This window comes from Dermacentor variabilis, chromosome 3, assembly GCF_050947875.1.
Source record: "Dermacentor variabilis isolate Ectoservices chromosome 3, ASM5094787v1, whole genome shotgun sequence".
In the NCBI taxonomy this organism is placed as follows: domain Eukaryota; kingdom Metazoa; phylum Arthropoda; class Arachnida; order Ixodida; family Ixodidae; genus Dermacentor; species Dermacentor variabilis.
Genome location: NC_134570.1, coordinates 220,067,455 through 220,085,582, shown reverse-complemented (window position 1 = coordinate 220,085,582; position 18,128 = coordinate 220,067,455). Strand labels below are relative to the sequence as shown.

Here is an 18,128-nt window from a genome sequence, read left to right as displayed (position 1 = left end):
AAGATCAGATTGGGTGAGGCAACAAACGCGGGTAAATGACATCTTAGTTGAAATCAAGAAAAAGAAATGGGCATGGGCCGGACATGTATTAAGGAGGGAAGATAACCGATGGTCATTAAGGGTTACGGACTGGATTCCAAGGGAAGGGAAGCGTAGCAGGGGGCACCAGAAAGTTAGGTGGGCGGATGACATTAAGACGTTTGCAGGGACAACATGGCCACAATTGGTACATGACCGGGGTAGTTGAAGTATGGGAGAGGCCTTTGCCCTGCAGTGGGCGTAACTAGGCTGATGATGATGAAGTAGATAGGCTTCAATTTTTTGTCAGGGATGTGCTAGCAACGTCAAGCGCAGAATATTACAGCGAAATCTTTATGTGACTAACTTTCCATGGTTTTCTCGGCGTCTGGCAAAAGAAACGGACTCGGCAATTTCTAACAAACCCATATGGGTGCAGTGCGGCGGCGCAGGTGTCAAAATTGGGAATAGATTAGGACGATCGCCATGAACAGTAACATAAGGTCAACGTTATCGCAATATATCAGCAGAAAGGGTATGGGCGCTAAAAACAGCTGCGTTATCGATGGGGCGGACACTTATAGTGAACAACGTGCGTACGAAGAGCGCAGGAGGGAACAGCAACGAGAACATAGCCGGCGCCGGCGCGGAACGACCACCGGCTAAAAACGTTCCCTGTATGCTGAACGAAAACCACAGTCGCAAGCTCGGGCCACCATTTTACTCTGTGAAAATAGGAATGGCAGCGAAAGCACTTTGCTTTTCGTTTGAGCTTTCGCTGCCGTCTGCCATTCCATCTTCACAAAGTGGAATGGTTTGTTAGGAGCCTGCAGTGAGTACGAGTTCGCATTGCGGAATTGTTCCCGAGATATTTTTTTTATAAGTAAGACACATGATTTGAAGGAGCCGTTGTTTCCCCACAGAATTTCAGAAAGTGTTTTACCGTTCATCGATGGCGTGTCTTGCTCGGACAGAGAGCGAAGCGTTGGTGCATGTCCCGTATGTGTATTCATAAGACGGCATCCTTATGAGTATCGCTTATAGTGTGCGTGGAAGTATTTAGAAATAACCTGAAATCTTCGTGTAGTTTCAAGCGTCTAACTTACGCAATCTTATTGGTTATTTCTTTGTTGTGGCACTTTTGTGGACAAAGACAAAGAAAATGTTAGTGGGTGAGTAGAAAAAAGTGGGCAATTTACGGAGCCTGAGTGGGAATATGTGGATTATATGTGGTGGAAAGCCTTGTCTTCGCTGCCTGTGTTTGGCTCGCCACACTTTTACAGAGAATTCATTCTGTAGTTGAACGCCAGGAACCGTGGTGTAGGCCTCGTCCTTGCCCAACATGACGAACACGGTGAAGAGCATAACATACTGAACCTCAGTCGAAAACAGACACCCCGAGAAGAAGCGTTTAACATCTCGCAGAAAGAGTGTGTGTACATAGTATGGGCCATTCAAATGCGAGGATGATATATACAAGGCACGAAATTAACGGTCGAGCGCGGCCATTGCTGTCTTATCTGGCTGAAGCAAAGGTCAGGAAAACACGGAAGGCTGCTAAGATAAAGTCCCATTTTGCAAGAATGCAACTTCGAGGTCAAGCACAAGAAAGGGAGCCAGAATAATAATGCAGATGGTCTGAGCCGGGGATGTTATGCAACGAACTTAGGTTATTCGAACGCGTTTTGTACGTATCGCCATCGATGTGAGTGCGAGGCGCAAATAAATTCTTTCTTGCCGAGGGCTGAGCCCGAAAAAAAGAAAAAAGGAGAGCTAGAGAAAGATAGAGGGATATAACCTTGTAAACCGACGTGGGGATCATAGCGCCCGGTGGACGCGTCGCTCGGGCACGCCGCCCAGAGTGTGTACTTGCTTCTGTTTTCCTAGGAAAAACGCCTGAATTACGCAAGTGTTGAGACTCCCAGCTGCAGCCATCACTTCTATAGGGAACCTTGAAGCTTCGGGCGAACTTACAGCTGGTCACTCTCAGGTTGAATCTCCCGGCGACCGAATAGTCCATTACGTCTCAATACGGCGACGAGCGATCCTTAGACGTTTACCAAGAGCCAAACACCGCCCCCCCCCTCCATTCATGAGTGCCTATCCAGAAGTCGACGCAGCGTTGACGCCGACTGTTGACGGGTCAAGAAAAGACCCCTCCAATTGAACCTGACAGCTTCAACAAATTTATGGAAAGGGAGAACTTCAAATGTTACCGTGGGGACGGGTTCAACCTCGGATACCCAGATTTCTTCGTACTTGCTCCATATACTGAGGCAAAGGTGCACCACAGGAGGCGGAGTTCGGCAGAACGGGGCGATATCATGGACGGGATTTTGCGGCCGATTCGACTGTTGTGATTGGCCGCGATACAGTAATCAGACTGCGTAGCCTATTCTTCTAGAGAAGACGACAGTATTAAAAGCGGGCACCTTTCGTGCAGTGAGAGTGCTGGTGACACGTCCTGATGTGAAACCAGACGGTTAATATGCTCCTTCAATGAGTGAGCTTTTGTGTTAGAGCCAGGGTCAACAATGTAAAGTAAACATTTTTTTCATTCATTCCTACTATCGGACGTATTCATCAATGGGCTTGGTGGATTCCTGGCCCAAGTACTAGCAAGATCCGCAGCATGGTGTATTTGGACATAGCAAAATGTTATAATAGTGAATTTACGAACAAAAGAATGGTACCTATTTCTCGCTTTCTAAATAATTTGTATTGCAATGCGTTGACGAAGTCAAATACCTGAGCCTCACCTGAACGACTGCACTAGACGGTACATCCAACACTGACTTTCTAGCCCTAAAGCGTGTCGCCTTTTACCCCTTTTCCGGAGGAATTTTCAAAAGTATGTGCCCAAAGCGTAGGAAAATATCTTTGCATCCCACTAATATTAGGCCAATATTAGAATATGCATGCCCAGCGTGGAAACCCTTCACAAATATTCTTGAAGATAAGCTAGAGCTTGTTCAGAAAAAGGCTTCAAGATTCGTCACGGGCATCTAGGACTACAAAATGAGAGGTTCGCATATCAGGGAAAATTTGGGGTGGAAGTTGCTGTCCACACTAAGAAAAATTATCAGGTTAAAGCTTTTATACAACATCAACAGCGGTAGCAGAGGAAATCGACAAGACGATATATTTAAAATGACCTCACTATTAGTCCAAAAGAGGCGACATGTCTAAGGAAACAAGGCCCTGTCAAAGTCGTATAAGTGTACTGAAGTTTTCTTTCTTTCCACGAGGAATTGCGGAAAGGAATTTCCTTCCGGTTGAGATAGTCTAGGCACACAATTTTTCATGTGCCGTAGAAAACGTCACACCAATCTGTCTTAGATAATGCTTCAAGAATACTGGTTTAGGCATTTTGAAAAAAATAAAATTTGGGATGTTTTTTTGCTTCATTTTGGATGTGTTGTCTTCCTCATTATTCACGGTGATTCTATATTTAGTATTCTAACTGGCTTGATGCTCTTTTTCGCTACGCTCTGTTTTTGACGTTGGTGTTTGTAATTAACCCCTACTATAATGCCGAACTCGGGCGCTGTAGGTATTTTCCATAAATAAATAATTAAAACACGAACACACAAATCTACAATAAGAATCGCATGAAAACAGCGGGATAAAGTATGGCTTTAAACATTTTCATAGTTTACGTTTCTTAACCATTCGTAAAGGTATATACTTGAATGTCATTATACATCAGGTCGAAGTGAATTATACTCATAACGTACACGAAATATTTTATCATAAAGAACTGTTTAGAATGTCTCTTTTCCTGAGAGCAATAAACAAGTAGAATTTAGTGCCAATTTCAGCGGTTGATGCAATATGGCACGATATCGTTTAGGCTTCGTCAGACTTCCGACATATATCACTCCGCTGTGTACTAGTGGTGCGTGTATTATGACATCTTTATTTTCCTATTATTTTCTCACTTTTGCACTTGAGTGTTTCTTGTATTTTTTATGTTGCTATAATCTGCGCGATTCAATGATCTACTGCTCCTGCATAATGCCGGGGTAAGCGCTGCATGTATTGATAGAATAAACGAAAAAAATGAAAGGGTAAATAAATAAGTAAGATGTAAGCCCCGCAGTTATCTCATATTTAATTATTAAAGGAACCATGTAACAACTTCTGCTTTATGTAAATGACATTGTTTTCTACAAAAGACACACATATGGTATTGGACTGTTGAGCACGAGGTCGCGGGATTGAATCGCGGCCACGGCGGCCGCATTTCGATGGGGTCGAAATTCGAAAGCACCCGTATACTTAGATTGGGTGCACGTTAGAGAACCCCAGGTGGTCAAAATTTACGGAGTCCTGCACTACGGCGTGCCTTATAATCCGAAAGTGTTTTTGGCACGTAAAACCGGATAATCTAATTTAATTTTAAAATCAAGAGGACACATATGGTTATGTCTTCATACCGCGAAAGTGTCAGGAAACCAATACATATACAAGTGGACAGACAAAAACTAGTAGAGGAAGCAAATGAGTAGAATAGTTCTAGGTAGAGCACGTCATTACCCTCTGAAAATTTAGGCGATACATATTGTCTGACATTAAAAAATTTTATTCAACTTGTCCTAATGCAAGCGTAAAGAAATCTCTCTTTTGCTTATTATATAGATTTTGCTAGATTCCCCGCGTATGTTGATGTTGCTGTGGCGTATTCGCCGAGAGAAAACCGCATATAAACGCAGCATGTCAGTTAAGGTTGTGCAAAATATTTGCTTCGACAAGCACAAAGCAGCACAAGAGCGCGTCCTCTTCTACTACAGTGAAACGTAGATACAGCACATGCACAAGCGTTAATGATGAAAAACTCACCGTAAAACCAGCAGACGACCATGGACTCCACGAATACAATGAAGAGGACACCTGTAGCCGTCGCATAAGTATCCAGCAAGCTTACGATGTAGTTACCACCCTGAAATAAAGAAAATAATCAATGAACGCCGTTCAATTGCTTTTTTTTGTGTTGCGAATTACTGTTTTTCTCATATTAGGTAATTCTTGTTAGCAGTTCCATATGTATGTTTTTGCCTAGCCTTCGCTTCGTACAACACTTGAACTTCGCTATAACGAGACGGGATATAACAAAATAATAGATATAACGAATAAATGGAATTGCCCTTGAAAGCACAGTAGAGATTCATTCATTTTAAACCATGTTTGACCGAAGTGAAATGGTTCTGTCAACGGATGCAACGAACTAGATTCTTCTCCGAAGCCGAATCCACTGTGCACCGAGCACATCGCATTCCGCCAGATTCCACACTCGTTGCGTGCTGCATTCGAAAACTGCGCCAACGATCCGGCGAAGCCGCGTCGGTGCGCTCGCACAGCAGACGGAGGAAGAAGTCGACTAGGAGGGAGCGTCACCTGACAATCTTGAAGCCCTGTTACCAAAAAAATTACAGGGTGCCTTAAGATCTCTTAAGAGATGAATTGCGAAAGCCTACTCTTCACCCTCTTATCATTCGCCTCTTTCTCTTTGCCTATTCTTTTTCTCTTGTTTCTTTCAGTCATTACTGCTCACTACTAAGCATTGTTAGTCATTTGTAATCATTACAGGCCGTCGTTACACATGCAGCTCATATCCAAGTAATTTGCAGTCATCCCTTACAAAAATTTTTAGTAACATTTTATAAACCGTCTTTAGACAAATGTTACTAGAACCTATCGACATTCTATAAACCGTCTTTAGACACCGTAACAACTTCCTAGTAACCTCCTACCGACTATTGGCCACCGATATTGAATTGAAAGTATAGATATAAAATGTCGATAGAATTCTTACCGACTGCTTATTATCTTATGTCGTTAGAAAGTGTCAACTGTGAAGCGACTATTTATTGACCACCTTTATACATTCTAACAACTTGCTAGTAACATCCTGTCGACTATTCGCCACAGATAGTTGACAGGATGTTACTAGGAAGTCGTTAGGATGTATAAAGGTGGTTAATAAATAGTCGCTTCATAGTTTTTAGGAAGTACATAAAAATTTTATTCAGAGGTAACTACTTTTGCAATTATGTATTGCCAAAAATAAGCTTTGATTATCTCTGAATAAAATTTTTATTTGCTTCCTAAAAACTGTGCTGCGACTATTTATTAACCACCTTTATATATCCTAACGACTTGCTAGTAACATCCTGTCAACTATCTGTCTGTGGCGAATAGTGATTGCCAAGTGGCTAGGTGTGGCATGCAACAGAAGAAGACAGGTTTCCATTTGTGCTTGAACACATCCATTTAATATCCCCAAGCTAGTAAGGAGGACGAGTTCTCCAGCTGCCCTGGAAGTAGGCTGAAATGTTGCGTTGTGTAGTCTAGAAAAGAGAAGAAAAAAGGCAATATATTAGTTTTGCTACAGTGACATTGCAACACACCATGCATCTGTTTCTTAAAAAGGAAGTGCACAAGAGACAAGCTTTCGACCCTGTGAGCTCTAAACATCTCCACTTGTTTTGTGCAAAGTCCTAAAAATGCATGCAATGACTGAATTAGTGCATTAAAGCTGGGAGCGTGATGGATGTGCGTAACACCAACAGATGCATGACACGTAAACTCTATCATACCAATTGTCATCTACAAACAAAAGCTGTAAATCAACTTCAGTTTAATGAACTTCGATATTCGTATTGTGACCAGTACATGGAAGTTTCATGTGTGAATTATCTTAGGAAAGGCAAGGTGCCAGTCATAACTGTGCTGCAGCTTTGCTTGGGCACAGGTACATAGAAGAGTTGACTTTTGTGTTGCACTTAAAACCACGAAATGATACAAGCAACATGTAAGCAGTTGAACAGGCATTACGGACGTTCTACAGCAAGATTAGAAAATGCCTTTGCTGTGCAGGCAGACATTGTCAAAGTGAGCTTGTTACTAAACATGTTAGCTTTCCACAAGACAGGATATTATATTATCAGTGCATTCATATGACCAGGGCCTCTATCACAAAAATACATATGCCAACAGTAATGACAATTTTCTAGTTATGGTGACAAAGCTTGCATTATAATATGCTATTATAATCAGGTTAATAGCTATATTAGCAGGAAAGAAAGGAGTATGCCCTAAGATAGCACTGAAATTGCCATGAAAGGAGTTTTGTTGAAAACTGCACAAAGAATATTAAGGTGCTTCTTTGTGACACACATACCTACTATGGTGTTGACCTTCTTGGAATCCAACGGATCCTTCTGTGGAAGGCATTTGACAGCCGCCCAAAAAAGGACCTCCCTTCAACGTCTTCTATTGAAAAAGGAACTTTAAAGAGGTCCTCCGCGAAGTGAAAGCCTGAGTTGTTAGCATCCAGGCACAGCCTCTTCAGCATGCCCTTTTCAACTATTACACCGTCACCGATGTTTACCTGTGAAAGAATACAACAACCACAGATTCATTTTATACACGTTTGATCAAGGAATGCTTAGGAAGTAGGGTAAAGGTTTGCAAAAACGAAAGTCGCTGCTTCTCGTTGATTCGGTTTAAAGAACAAAGCAGCCTTACGTATACCATACATGCATTGTACTGAGCTGTGCACTTTTACGTAAGACTAGAAAGTATTGGGAACTTCAATGCGAAAGAAAGACATGCATCTGCCTAGAACTAAGCAAATGTGTGCCACCCCTTGACACAGAGTGAGATCTGGTGCTGTTTTAGTGATTAGCAGACATTGAAAGCTTCAAGCCTCATCGAGTATTGGGTCAAGCTGTGCTCGATTAGTGACGCACAAGTGCTCGAGAACTATCAAACAAGATGCAATTGTCTTCAAATACAATTCTGACTTCCCCTTGCAGACATGCAGTTTTCAATTTACTGACTGCACTTGGGTGTAAAGATTTTGTCTGACAGAGTGAATAAACCACATACACAAGCAGCATTTTCATAGTTAGCATAGTCTTTAATAGGTACTGATACCTTCAATTTAGAAAGCCCTGTATATTGGGCCTCATCAAACTAATTTCACAAAAGGTTTGTCAAGGTAGAAGCATAGAACTTTAGTCATTAGAAGACAGGTGAAATGAGTTAATTATTGCAATTATTACTGAAAATTAAATTTTAGACTGCTCATCCCAATGAGAAATTGATGCAAGCAGTTTGTACATGCCACATAAGCATTTAGATATCAAAAATAGGTATTAGAGAAAACCTTCCCTTAGAGGTTCATTAGTACAAGCCGCCATGCCCTCGAGGAGACATAACTTCTTTTTCTGTAGGCAGAAAGACGCTCGAGTATTTTATTGACACATATATGTGCCCATGCATATATGTCATCTCTGTTGTAAACCTTTTTTTCATGTACATGCAAGGTGTGTTTATAACATCTCATTGTGCACAAAATTTGCGTAATAATTTAAAGACCGCGATTTTGTAGCGATGGTATTCCTTTTCGCTATTCGTTAGTGGGCTGACCGACGCCCCGGCCCGTGCTACGTACTGCAGCTGCCGGCCGTTAGCGGTGGGCGAGAAGAGTGATATAGAATCGAGGGGTAAGTATCGCTACAAAATCGCAGTCTTTAAATTATTACGCACTGCCGTAACCTACGATTGCAAGAGCTGACATCTCGTTATTAAGATTTGGTTGGTCTGTCTTTCTTAAAGGCCGGCGTCTGATTGATGAAATGTCTAGATTAAAAATGCACCTCGTTATTGTAATATCGGCCTATATCCGCTCTGCAACATAGAAGACAAATACGCGAAGACACTCAAGAACATAAACAATACACACAGGTTCTCGCGACGCGGACCTCCAAACCGAACTATATACATACAAAAATCTTCATACAAGCTTCTATGTGCTTAAGCGTCAAACATAGCAATCGTGTGTCAACGCGCGAAGCCCATGATACATCGACGCATACATTACACATGTACTGTACTTGCGGGAATGCCTATATAGCGAATAACTTCTTGCCAGGAAACTACCGAACGAACACCAACTTTCAATGTGTTTTCATAATTGTGTGCCCATTCAGGCATAGCAATCAAGGCGGGTAGCAGAATGCAAGTACGCTGTAACATCAGAGGAAGCTTTCGTGAAATTGCTTGCTAAATGTGCACAGCAACATGGCTAACATACGATAGGAAAGCGCCTTGCTCTAGCTAGTTACACAACGCTCATTACGTAAATCATAAGCTTCAAGAATGCGCGCAAGCGCCAAACTTGCTTACCTTTCAAGACTTGGAAAACGCTCCTTCGTCTAACAGGTACAGAGGCACCGACGTTTCTCTGGCGCAAGCACTGTAGAACTTCCGATGAACTCTAGCTCCACAAAAGCACAACCTTTAACAGTCTTCCAAACACTACGATTCGAAGCCACAGTACCAGACTTTTCACGAGAGCGCGGGCAGGCAGCTCGGCAGAACAAAGGCAGCTCGGACGGGCGCTGTACTAGGGCACTCACTGACGACACTGGTGGATCGCTCGAAACACACGGCGAACTAATGGCGTTACACGAGTCCGGAGGACTCGGGATGGTTACTGCACACGACAAGGAGCACGTTTTGTCTAGGCACTTCTAATATATAACTCAAATACCACCTTACTGCAAGGAGCATTCACTACAACCAACGTGGTGTGTCGACCAAACAGATACTGCAGTAGCGCCACTCTGCGGTTTTTTAGAAAAATGTATCTTAAATGAAAAAATTGCGTGTTTTTTTCCTAATAACATTTGATAGAGTCCTTTAATATATTTGTTTGGTCCAAAAGTGTGTACTTTGTACTTTGTGATACGAAGTTTAAGGAAATGTATATATAATAAAAACTAAGCGGATGTTGCCTTCAAGATTCGCAATTGCTTCAGGTGCATGCAGGTTGCAAAAGCACGGCCTTCGAGATCAGACTTTGTCACTCAAAGGAAGCCGTAGTGGGAGGCGGAGAGGCATTAGGCCCAAATCGTTGGGTTTACAGTGCCTAGGTAGGCTTCCTTATTTATAAAGAACATACGGGGACTTCAGCCGAACCATGAGCGAGCTATACAGACACACGCGGTACGATTCGGTGTCCGATCCGACGTGCGGCGCTGCATGCTACGGCATGAGCGGCGCGTAAGCTCCGCCCACCTCCAGCTCCCCAGATATCCACGTCGAGAAACGCAATATAAACAACTCTGCACAACACTGCTTCGCTTTACGCGAACGCTGTCGATAAAATTATGCCCCTGTGAGTGACAGAACACTTCATGACGGTGCGTTGTCCACTGACGGCTCCGCTAAAGCCAGCGATAGGGCCGGTAGGCATAGCTAGGCGGACGTTGCAGCCGACGGCGCTTGCGATCCAGCCCGAGCTCGTCGAAGAGTGCTTATTTTTGCCAAAACAATTAACACTGTACACTTAGGTCGGCCGTAATTAAATACAATTGGTTTACTTGACGCAGTCGTTGCGAAGGGCAAACGTGCAAGCGAAGCGAGCGGCCTCGCTCAGATGGTCGGTGTGTGATGTCTGCTCGCGAAATGCCCTCGCGTCGTGGCTCCCGATCTCACCAGTAGCTTAGTGCTACTGTACAAGGCGCTGGTTTGCATAACAGGCACACGTTCGAGATAATTTTACTGAACTGGTAACTATTTCATGTCAGAAACAAACTGCAGCAGGCAAGGAAAAAGAATAAGTGCGAGAAACCGGCCAGCCAGCATCGCCTCCGTGGAGGGAACGTCAGAGAACGTCACATGCCAGCCGCGCTGCCATTGGCTGCGACCAGACGACGGTGCAGTTGTCGGACACGTCGGCCGATGAAAATCTGCCCGGTTTGTCGCACGCCGGACGTCCGATCCGGCGCTTCGGCACGGCAAAACACCTCGATTCGGGCTGCAGTTTCGGTGCGTCGGACGCCGGATCGGACACCGAATCGGACCGTGTGTCTCCCGCTTTAGTTGGCGAACACGAGCCGATCAGCTCGCCGTCCGTGCAGCTCCATCTAGTGCTATGGTGCATGGCCTACGGGCTTCTTTGACACCTACTGAGCACAAATTCATGATCACCGCTCATATACACGCTTCCCATGGCACTAGCTGTCGTGTTTTCGAGAATACGTGCCCTCATCTTGAATTGGTGAGACCATATTTCCTCTTAGCGTCCGGTATTAGAAGCAATTTTTTTCTATGAACATTCTACTATGATCTGTTACTAGGAAGTTGATTAAAAATTAGGAAAACAGTTACTCTGCAAAAAAAATTTTTTTTTAAAAGCAGCCAGTCTTTGCATATTCATTTATAGTTCAGATGCTGTTATATGTTCATTTTTCACTAAATCATTTTTAACAACTTTCTAGTAACCAGTGTTACTAGAAAGTTGATTGAAAATTGTGGAAATTTACACCTGTCCATGAAACAAGACTGTCTTGCACCAACCATGTTCACTGAATAATTATAACCTTATTGAATAATATTCATGCATGTTTTGTAACTTGGGTTATGTACTTTAGGAACATAATTATTTTTATTGACTTCCTATTGAATCGTGTTTCTAAAAAGTTAAGATAGTGTGTCTTAACTTTCTAGTAACTTTCTTTTTACATACTGAAGTTAGAAAAGAAGTAACCAACTTTCTTTTGACAAACGTTACTAAAAAGTAAAAGTCAATAGGATGTTACTAAAGTTGATAGGATGTTGATAAAAGTTCTAAAGAAAGTAAGGAAGCATTTTTGTATGGGATTACAAGTAATTTCAGTCATTATTAGTCATTACTGGTTATTACTGAGCATTTTTAGCAATTTCTAATCGATAGTAGTCGTGAAAAGTTGCTGTTAGACATATTGGTCATTTCAATGTCATTACTAGTCATTACAAGTCGTTTGAGTCCTCATTTTACATTACTGCTCACTAGTAAGTACCTTTAGTCATTTGTAATGAACTGCGGTCGTTACAATTCGTCGTTAGACATATTGGTCATGTCGTAGTCATTAGTAGTCAATACCCGTCATTTCAGTCATTATTGGCCATTACTGGTCATTAGTAAGTATATAAAGTCATTGCAAATCTATTGTAGTTGTTACAAGCTGTGTTTACACATATTCGTCATTTCATAGCGATTAGTAGTCATTACAAGTCACTAGTAGCCATTTTAGTCATTACTACTCACTACTAGACATTCATTGTCATTTCTAATTATTTGTGGTCACAACAAGCCGTCGTTAGCCATATTGGTCATTTAGGAGTCATTAGTAATTATTAAAATTCATTAGTAGTCATTATTAACGTCTACCAATTTGTAGTAAAACATTATCATTCACTAACTGTCACTATCAATCATTTTTAATTGTTTAATCTGTGTTTATTCTGCTTCCATAATGGCGTGATGACGGTTCGGCTGATACTCTGGTGGTCAGGTATGCTGACGCAAATTTCACCATGAGCCCAGAAAGGCTTTCGCCTTAAAACATAGTGAAGTAGGCCCTAGTCCCGCGATAGACAAGCGGTAAATCGTGCTCGCTTTGGTTGCGTCTGCTGCGACGGCTTCGGAATAGGCGCACATGACAGGCATCCCAAAGACGCACGCTGAGGTTTGTCAAAGGTGAGGCGTGTGTTGAATTCGAGTCTGTGTTATGTCAATCACGTAACGCATCCGACGACCTCACGCTACGTTGACGCGCCTCGCCAACAGGCACCAAGGCTGTAGTGAACGATGGCATCCGGCAACCAGCATTGTTGCCGTACAACCCGAGAACCACCTCATGGACGACTGATCGCGTTTCGGGGTGGTATCAGGGGAACGGGAAAACCTTTTGCCCTGAAAACAACTCCAGGCAACGAAGCTACCTTTCCAACGGCGATTCGTCGCATTTGGGGACGTGTTCTGGGGAACAACAGACAGCTTTAGTTGGGCGTCCACAGCAGCTTTGCGTACGCAGGAAACCCGCGGAGGCGACAGTGCACACGGGTTCTCGCCTGTGCAGGAGAGCGCATTTTCCGATATGGCTCTTGCCGAAGATGTGACCCGGGCTTTTGGTTTGACTTCGCGTCAGCTGATATTGGCTACAAAGTTTCAGGAGCTGGCATATGGTGGCGCTGCGTAGCACTCTACTCAGCGCCATCACTCGCTGAGTAGCGCGGGCACCATGTTGATCCCCTGTCTGTTTATTACGCAGTGCGCCGGCTATCTTGCTGCCTCCATGTTCGAAAATGCTGCTGCGCATATCCCTGACGTCGCGTTGCACTTGGCCTTATCATCGTTCCCTTGCCGTGTCATGGATGTGCAGGGAGGTCAACACGTGGTCGACCCTACCTTCTTTGCGCATAACAGCGGCAGATTGCTCCGTGCTTCATCGGGCCATATCCTGCATGCTCCGCTGTAGAAGATTAATGTACAGTCTACCACCCGATCACCGACACACCAAGTTCCACTACGACATGGTTTACGACTGTAAAAGCGTCTCCGGCTGTTCCCTTCTTCAGTGGCCGAGGCAACGGCGGCGCGGACACCATGTTGATCCGCTGTCAATTTATAGCGCAGGTACGTTACCTTGCCCATTCTCGGTGCATCCGTTCTGATGACCGATGTAGACTGCTTTTCCGTCGCCCACATGACCGCAACCATGGTTTTGTCTATATTTCTTTGTATTCTGCTCTGTTAAATGCTGCGTGCAGGCTTTTATTAGGCTGCAATGTGGAAGATGACCCTTGTCCTAACGCTCGTGCTCAGCGCGATCCGGCCTTTAAAACCCGGTCGACAGATGTTGATAAACAAACCGAAGTAGCGGAAATGCTCTCCGAACTCCGAAACGGCCAAAAGAAACTGGCTCTGGATATTGCTGAAATGAAAATGTTTCCATCAGTGGTCAGCACTAGGTTTGACACTTTGGAAGCTCGTGTGTCTTCTCTGGAGTCTTCCCAACGTCTAACGGTACCCGGGATTCTAATGACAACCTACACACTCAAATTTTGCAATTAAAAAACGCTGCATCAACTTTCTCTTTCAGAAAAAATAATTTAGAAAACAGGTCTCCTAGAAACAACATTATTATACATGGTCTCTGCGAGGGCCTTAACGAAAATTATAAGGAACTTTCTTCCAACATTGCTAAGTGGTTCCAGGACACTCTTAAGATCGCATGTCAGCGTATGGAAAGGTGTCGTAGACTCGGCAATAATTTCAGAGGCCGTTCACTTCTCGTTATTATGAAGCTAGGTAATATTCAGGACAAGGTGCAGGTGCTGAAGAACTGCTATATACTTAAAAACACTAAGTTTCGTGTTTCAGAAGACTTCTCACCGCAGATTCGCAATATTCGCAAGAAGCTCTGGGAAACGTCCTGCTCTGATAGGGACTGTGGCTGATCTGCCCAACCTCGATTTGATCACGTATTTATTGACAGTGTAGAAAACGATGGGATGGCACATCTGATACTCTCGGCAGATCATCTGCTGGCTAAGCTAAACCCACCCAAACCCTCGCTAGGACCAAATCCCCTTGACTTCACCTTACTGGCAATAAACTTTCAATTTCCAACGTTAATGCAAGAAGCCTTGTCAGTAACTTCTCTAAATTTGTTTCGTTCATTTCATGTCATTTATTATACCCTCATGGCCTGCGAAGGCTTTACATAGGGGAGTGGGTTACAAGTAAATTCAGTGCAAGTCTTACAAAAGAAAAATATACAACATAAAAGTACAATTTGTCAAATAATTCAGTAGGAATACAATGAGCAATTAGAAAAGCTATTACAAAAAAGGACAAGATATACAAGCTCATTAAACAGCATTATAGTAAGTAACGTTGGTTAAGGAATCATGAAACAAGATTATCATTGATGGACACAATGTTTGCGGAAGGTGCTTCCACGTCTGAGGTACGAATGACTGGGAAAATGTGTTTGTGCTGCAAGAAGGAACGTGAACCTTGTAAGAATGATCGGTGCGACGAGATAGGTAGTGTGGAGTGTGGATGAATACATCACGTAGTGTTGTGTGGTGAGAAATGTTGTGAAATAATGATAAACGGGAGACTTTACGTCGAGCTGCGAAAGATGGAAGAGAAAGGCTAGTTTTCATGGCTGTTACGCTGGCAGTTCTGTTATAATTCGAAAGAATAAAACGAGCAGCGTTATTCTCAACTAATTCTAATGCGTTAATTAAGTTTAGGTTATTAGAGTCCCAGACGGATGTAGCGTATTCTAATTTCGGGCGTATTAGTGTTTTATAAAGCAATAATTTCAAGGAGTGTGGAGCCTTAAAAAAGCTTCGCCTTAAGTAACCAAGAGCGCGGTTAGCATTGTGCACTATATTAGTAATGTGAGTTGCCCAGGTAAGGTCGTATGTAATATGAATTCCTAAGTACCTGTACGAAGTTACCTGTCCTAAAGGAAGACAATTTAAATAGTACACCTGAGAGACGTTAGGTGTCCTTGATACATGCATAACTTTATACTTGTTAACATTTAATTCCATTAGCCATAAACTGCACCAGTTTGATATTACATCAAGCTCCGATTGAAGACGGTTAGTATCACAATCCGTAGTTATTTCTCTAAAGACAACACAATCATCCGAGAAGAGATGAATGTTAGGAGTTACTTGTGAAGGAAGGTCGTTAATAGATATTAAGAACAACAAAGGACCGAGAACCGTTCCTTGGGGCACTCCGGAAGCAACAAAGCACACCGGTGAATTGCAGCCGTTAGCACTAACGCTTTGTGAGCGATGAACCAGAAAACATTCGATCCATTTGAAGAGATTAGCATCAATATTTAAATGGGTTAGTTTGTGGACTAGAAGGTTGTGACAGACTTTATCGAGTGCTTTTAAGAAGTCTAGAAATATGCATTCGGTGCATGATACACGATCAATAATTCGATGTAACTGATGAGTGAAGGATAGGAGTTGAGTCTCGCATGAGTATTATTTCCTAAAGCCATGTTGTGCAGGTGAAAAAAAAATGTGTTACATTCAAGAAAGTCGACGAGGTTTGTGAATACAATGTGTTGTAGAAGTTTGAAGCACGTGCTGGTAAGTGAGATGGGGCGATAGTTGGTTGCTGTGTTTTTGTTACCAGATTTGTCGAGCGGAACCACCTTCCCGACCTTCCACTGATAAAGTAATGTGCTGGTGTTGAGTGATTGTTAAAACATTTTTGTTAGTATAATACAACTGTATGCGGAAGTGGTTTTTAGTAACTTGGTATTAATTGTTCTTGGTCCTGTCTCACTCGCCACATATTAGCGGTGTTACTGAGACGTTTACATGATAATGTGCATGGTTCTGAGGTAACCACCCCCCTGGTTCCAAAGTGGTTCTGCGAGACTGAAAATTCGGGAGAGGAGGTGGTGTCACTCTATTTCTTCAATCTCACCTTCACTTTTCTGTACTCCCTGCCCCACCTGATACTGAACCTTTGTGGTGTAAAGTTCAACTTGAGAGAGAGAGAAAGGCAGAGAGAGAAAAGAAATTGGAAATGCAGGGAAGTTAATCAGATGTATAGATCCGGTTTGCTACCCTACGCTGGGGAGTGAGGGGAGGGGTCGGTAAAGTGATTGCAAAGTAGAGATAAAGAAAGAACGGAGCACAGAAATACAATCACCGTCAAATACTGTCACCGTATACTGTCACCACACAGCACAGTAGCACTTGCAGCACTATAAAAATCTCTTCAGGCTGCAGCCGCTGGTCCAATTCTGTTGTCCCTAAAGAGTGCAACAGTGCCCTCGTCGCCCTCCGCTGCGGTGGTTTGTGATTTCGGCATTCTAAAGTAAGTACCTCTGTTCGAGGTCTTTGGTTAAATCGTGCTATCGCGTCACAGAAAAGATGTTGAAGAGTCTCCTCGCTACCACAGTCACCACACGAAGCGGCATCGGCAATCCGATTCAGAATGCAAAGGACTTAGTGAAGGCCACCCCTAGCCATATTCGACGAAGTAGAGTAGCTTCGCGACGGCACAGGCTAGCTGGAATGCAAAGGCGCAGAGAGGAGTCTAGGTTGTGCAGGCGGTTGTTTTGAAAGTTCCTGCGTTTCAAAGGAGAACGTGATATCACGGGGTGAGTATTCGAAGTTTTCTAGCGGCATCTGTCCTTGATAACGGTATCGGCTCGTCTTAGTCGCCTTGAAGAGCCAACCGAGCAGCGTTATACTCGTGTTCGTTCTCTATGACACCGCATTGACTTGCAAGCCACTTAAATGGCACGTGGTGTCCTTTCTCAGTCAAGGTATGGATTAGTTCTCTAATCTCGAATGCCAGTTGTTCGTATGGTCCACGCCTCAAGGCTCATAGCAAAGGTTGTATTTCTGCCTTCGAGTCACTGAATATTGACCATCTTTGAGGTTGTTCTTGGCTGACAAGACGAAGTGCAGCGCGAAGAGCTGCAAGTTCCGCAGCCGTCGGTGACGTTGGGTGACACGTCTTGAAACTGATGGTGATGGTTTCGCTGGGAAAACTACGGCTCCAAAGGAACACTGGGGAGTTGCCGATCCATCAGTATAAATATGTACGTGGTCGGCGTACCTTTCGTGCAACAGGAGCAGTGTTTGTTGTTTAAGAGCAGGTGATGGCAGCTCAGACTTTTTCCTGATTCCTGGCAGAGTGAGGTGCATGGCAGGTGGAGCCATACAACATGGACAAAGTTGAACTTGAAGATATTTCTGATTATAGGGGTCATTTACCGTCTCTGGTTTTAACATTGACCATTTACTCAATCTATGTGAATGTTTGCTTAGTTTTACGCTTCTTCATCCAACATTATCTGTATGGGTGATTTTAATGCTACTGGTGTTGATTGGTCTTCCATGAAAGTAAGCGGACACGAAATAGCTATCGAGCGAGAGTTGGCGCGCATTTCATTGTGCTGTGGCCTGCACCAGATTGTTTAGGACTTCACTCCGCAAACTTCAGTCCCTGATCTTATTTTTCTCACTACATGTCTTTTTATTGCCGGTTACGAATGGGATGTTATTGATGGAATATATGACCACAATGCTGTGTTATTTTAGTTCCAGGCATCGTGTCCCTAAGTCCCGCTATTCCTACTGCACATTTCCTGACTTTAACCGCGCTGATGATTTGGCAATAAGAAGACGCCGTAAAAGATTCTTTTCATGAGTTTTAGGTAATGAGTACCACTACTGATACTAAAATCTTGACAAGTTTCTTCGAAAATCTT

At 43.3% G+C, this 18,128-nt stretch overlaps 1 protein-coding gene and 1 long non-coding RNA gene across 2 annotated transcripts in view; both read right to left on the bottom strand.

Moving 5' to 3' along the window:
* The window catches only part of SerT (Serotonin transporter), a 698,017-nt gene that overhangs the window by 184,536 nt on the left and 495,353 nt on the right, over nucleotides 1-18,128 (bottom strand). The window contains exon 10 of the mRNA XM_075686868.1: nucleotides 4,861-4,960. Coding sequence (XP_075542983.1) covers nucleotides 4,861-4,960 — 100 coding nt within the window. The remainder of the gene's footprint in view (nucleotides 1-4,860; nucleotides 4,961-18,128) is intronic.
* On the bottom strand, nucleotides 6,176-9,502 carry LOC142576649 (uncharacterized). The gene is made up of 3 exons (XR_012826909.1): nucleotides 9,214-9,502; nucleotides 7,202-7,411; nucleotides 6,176-6,368 (listed from the first exon to the last, which is right to left on the bottom strand). It is a non-coding gene; the product is annotated as an uncharacterized LOC142576649 (long non-coding RNA).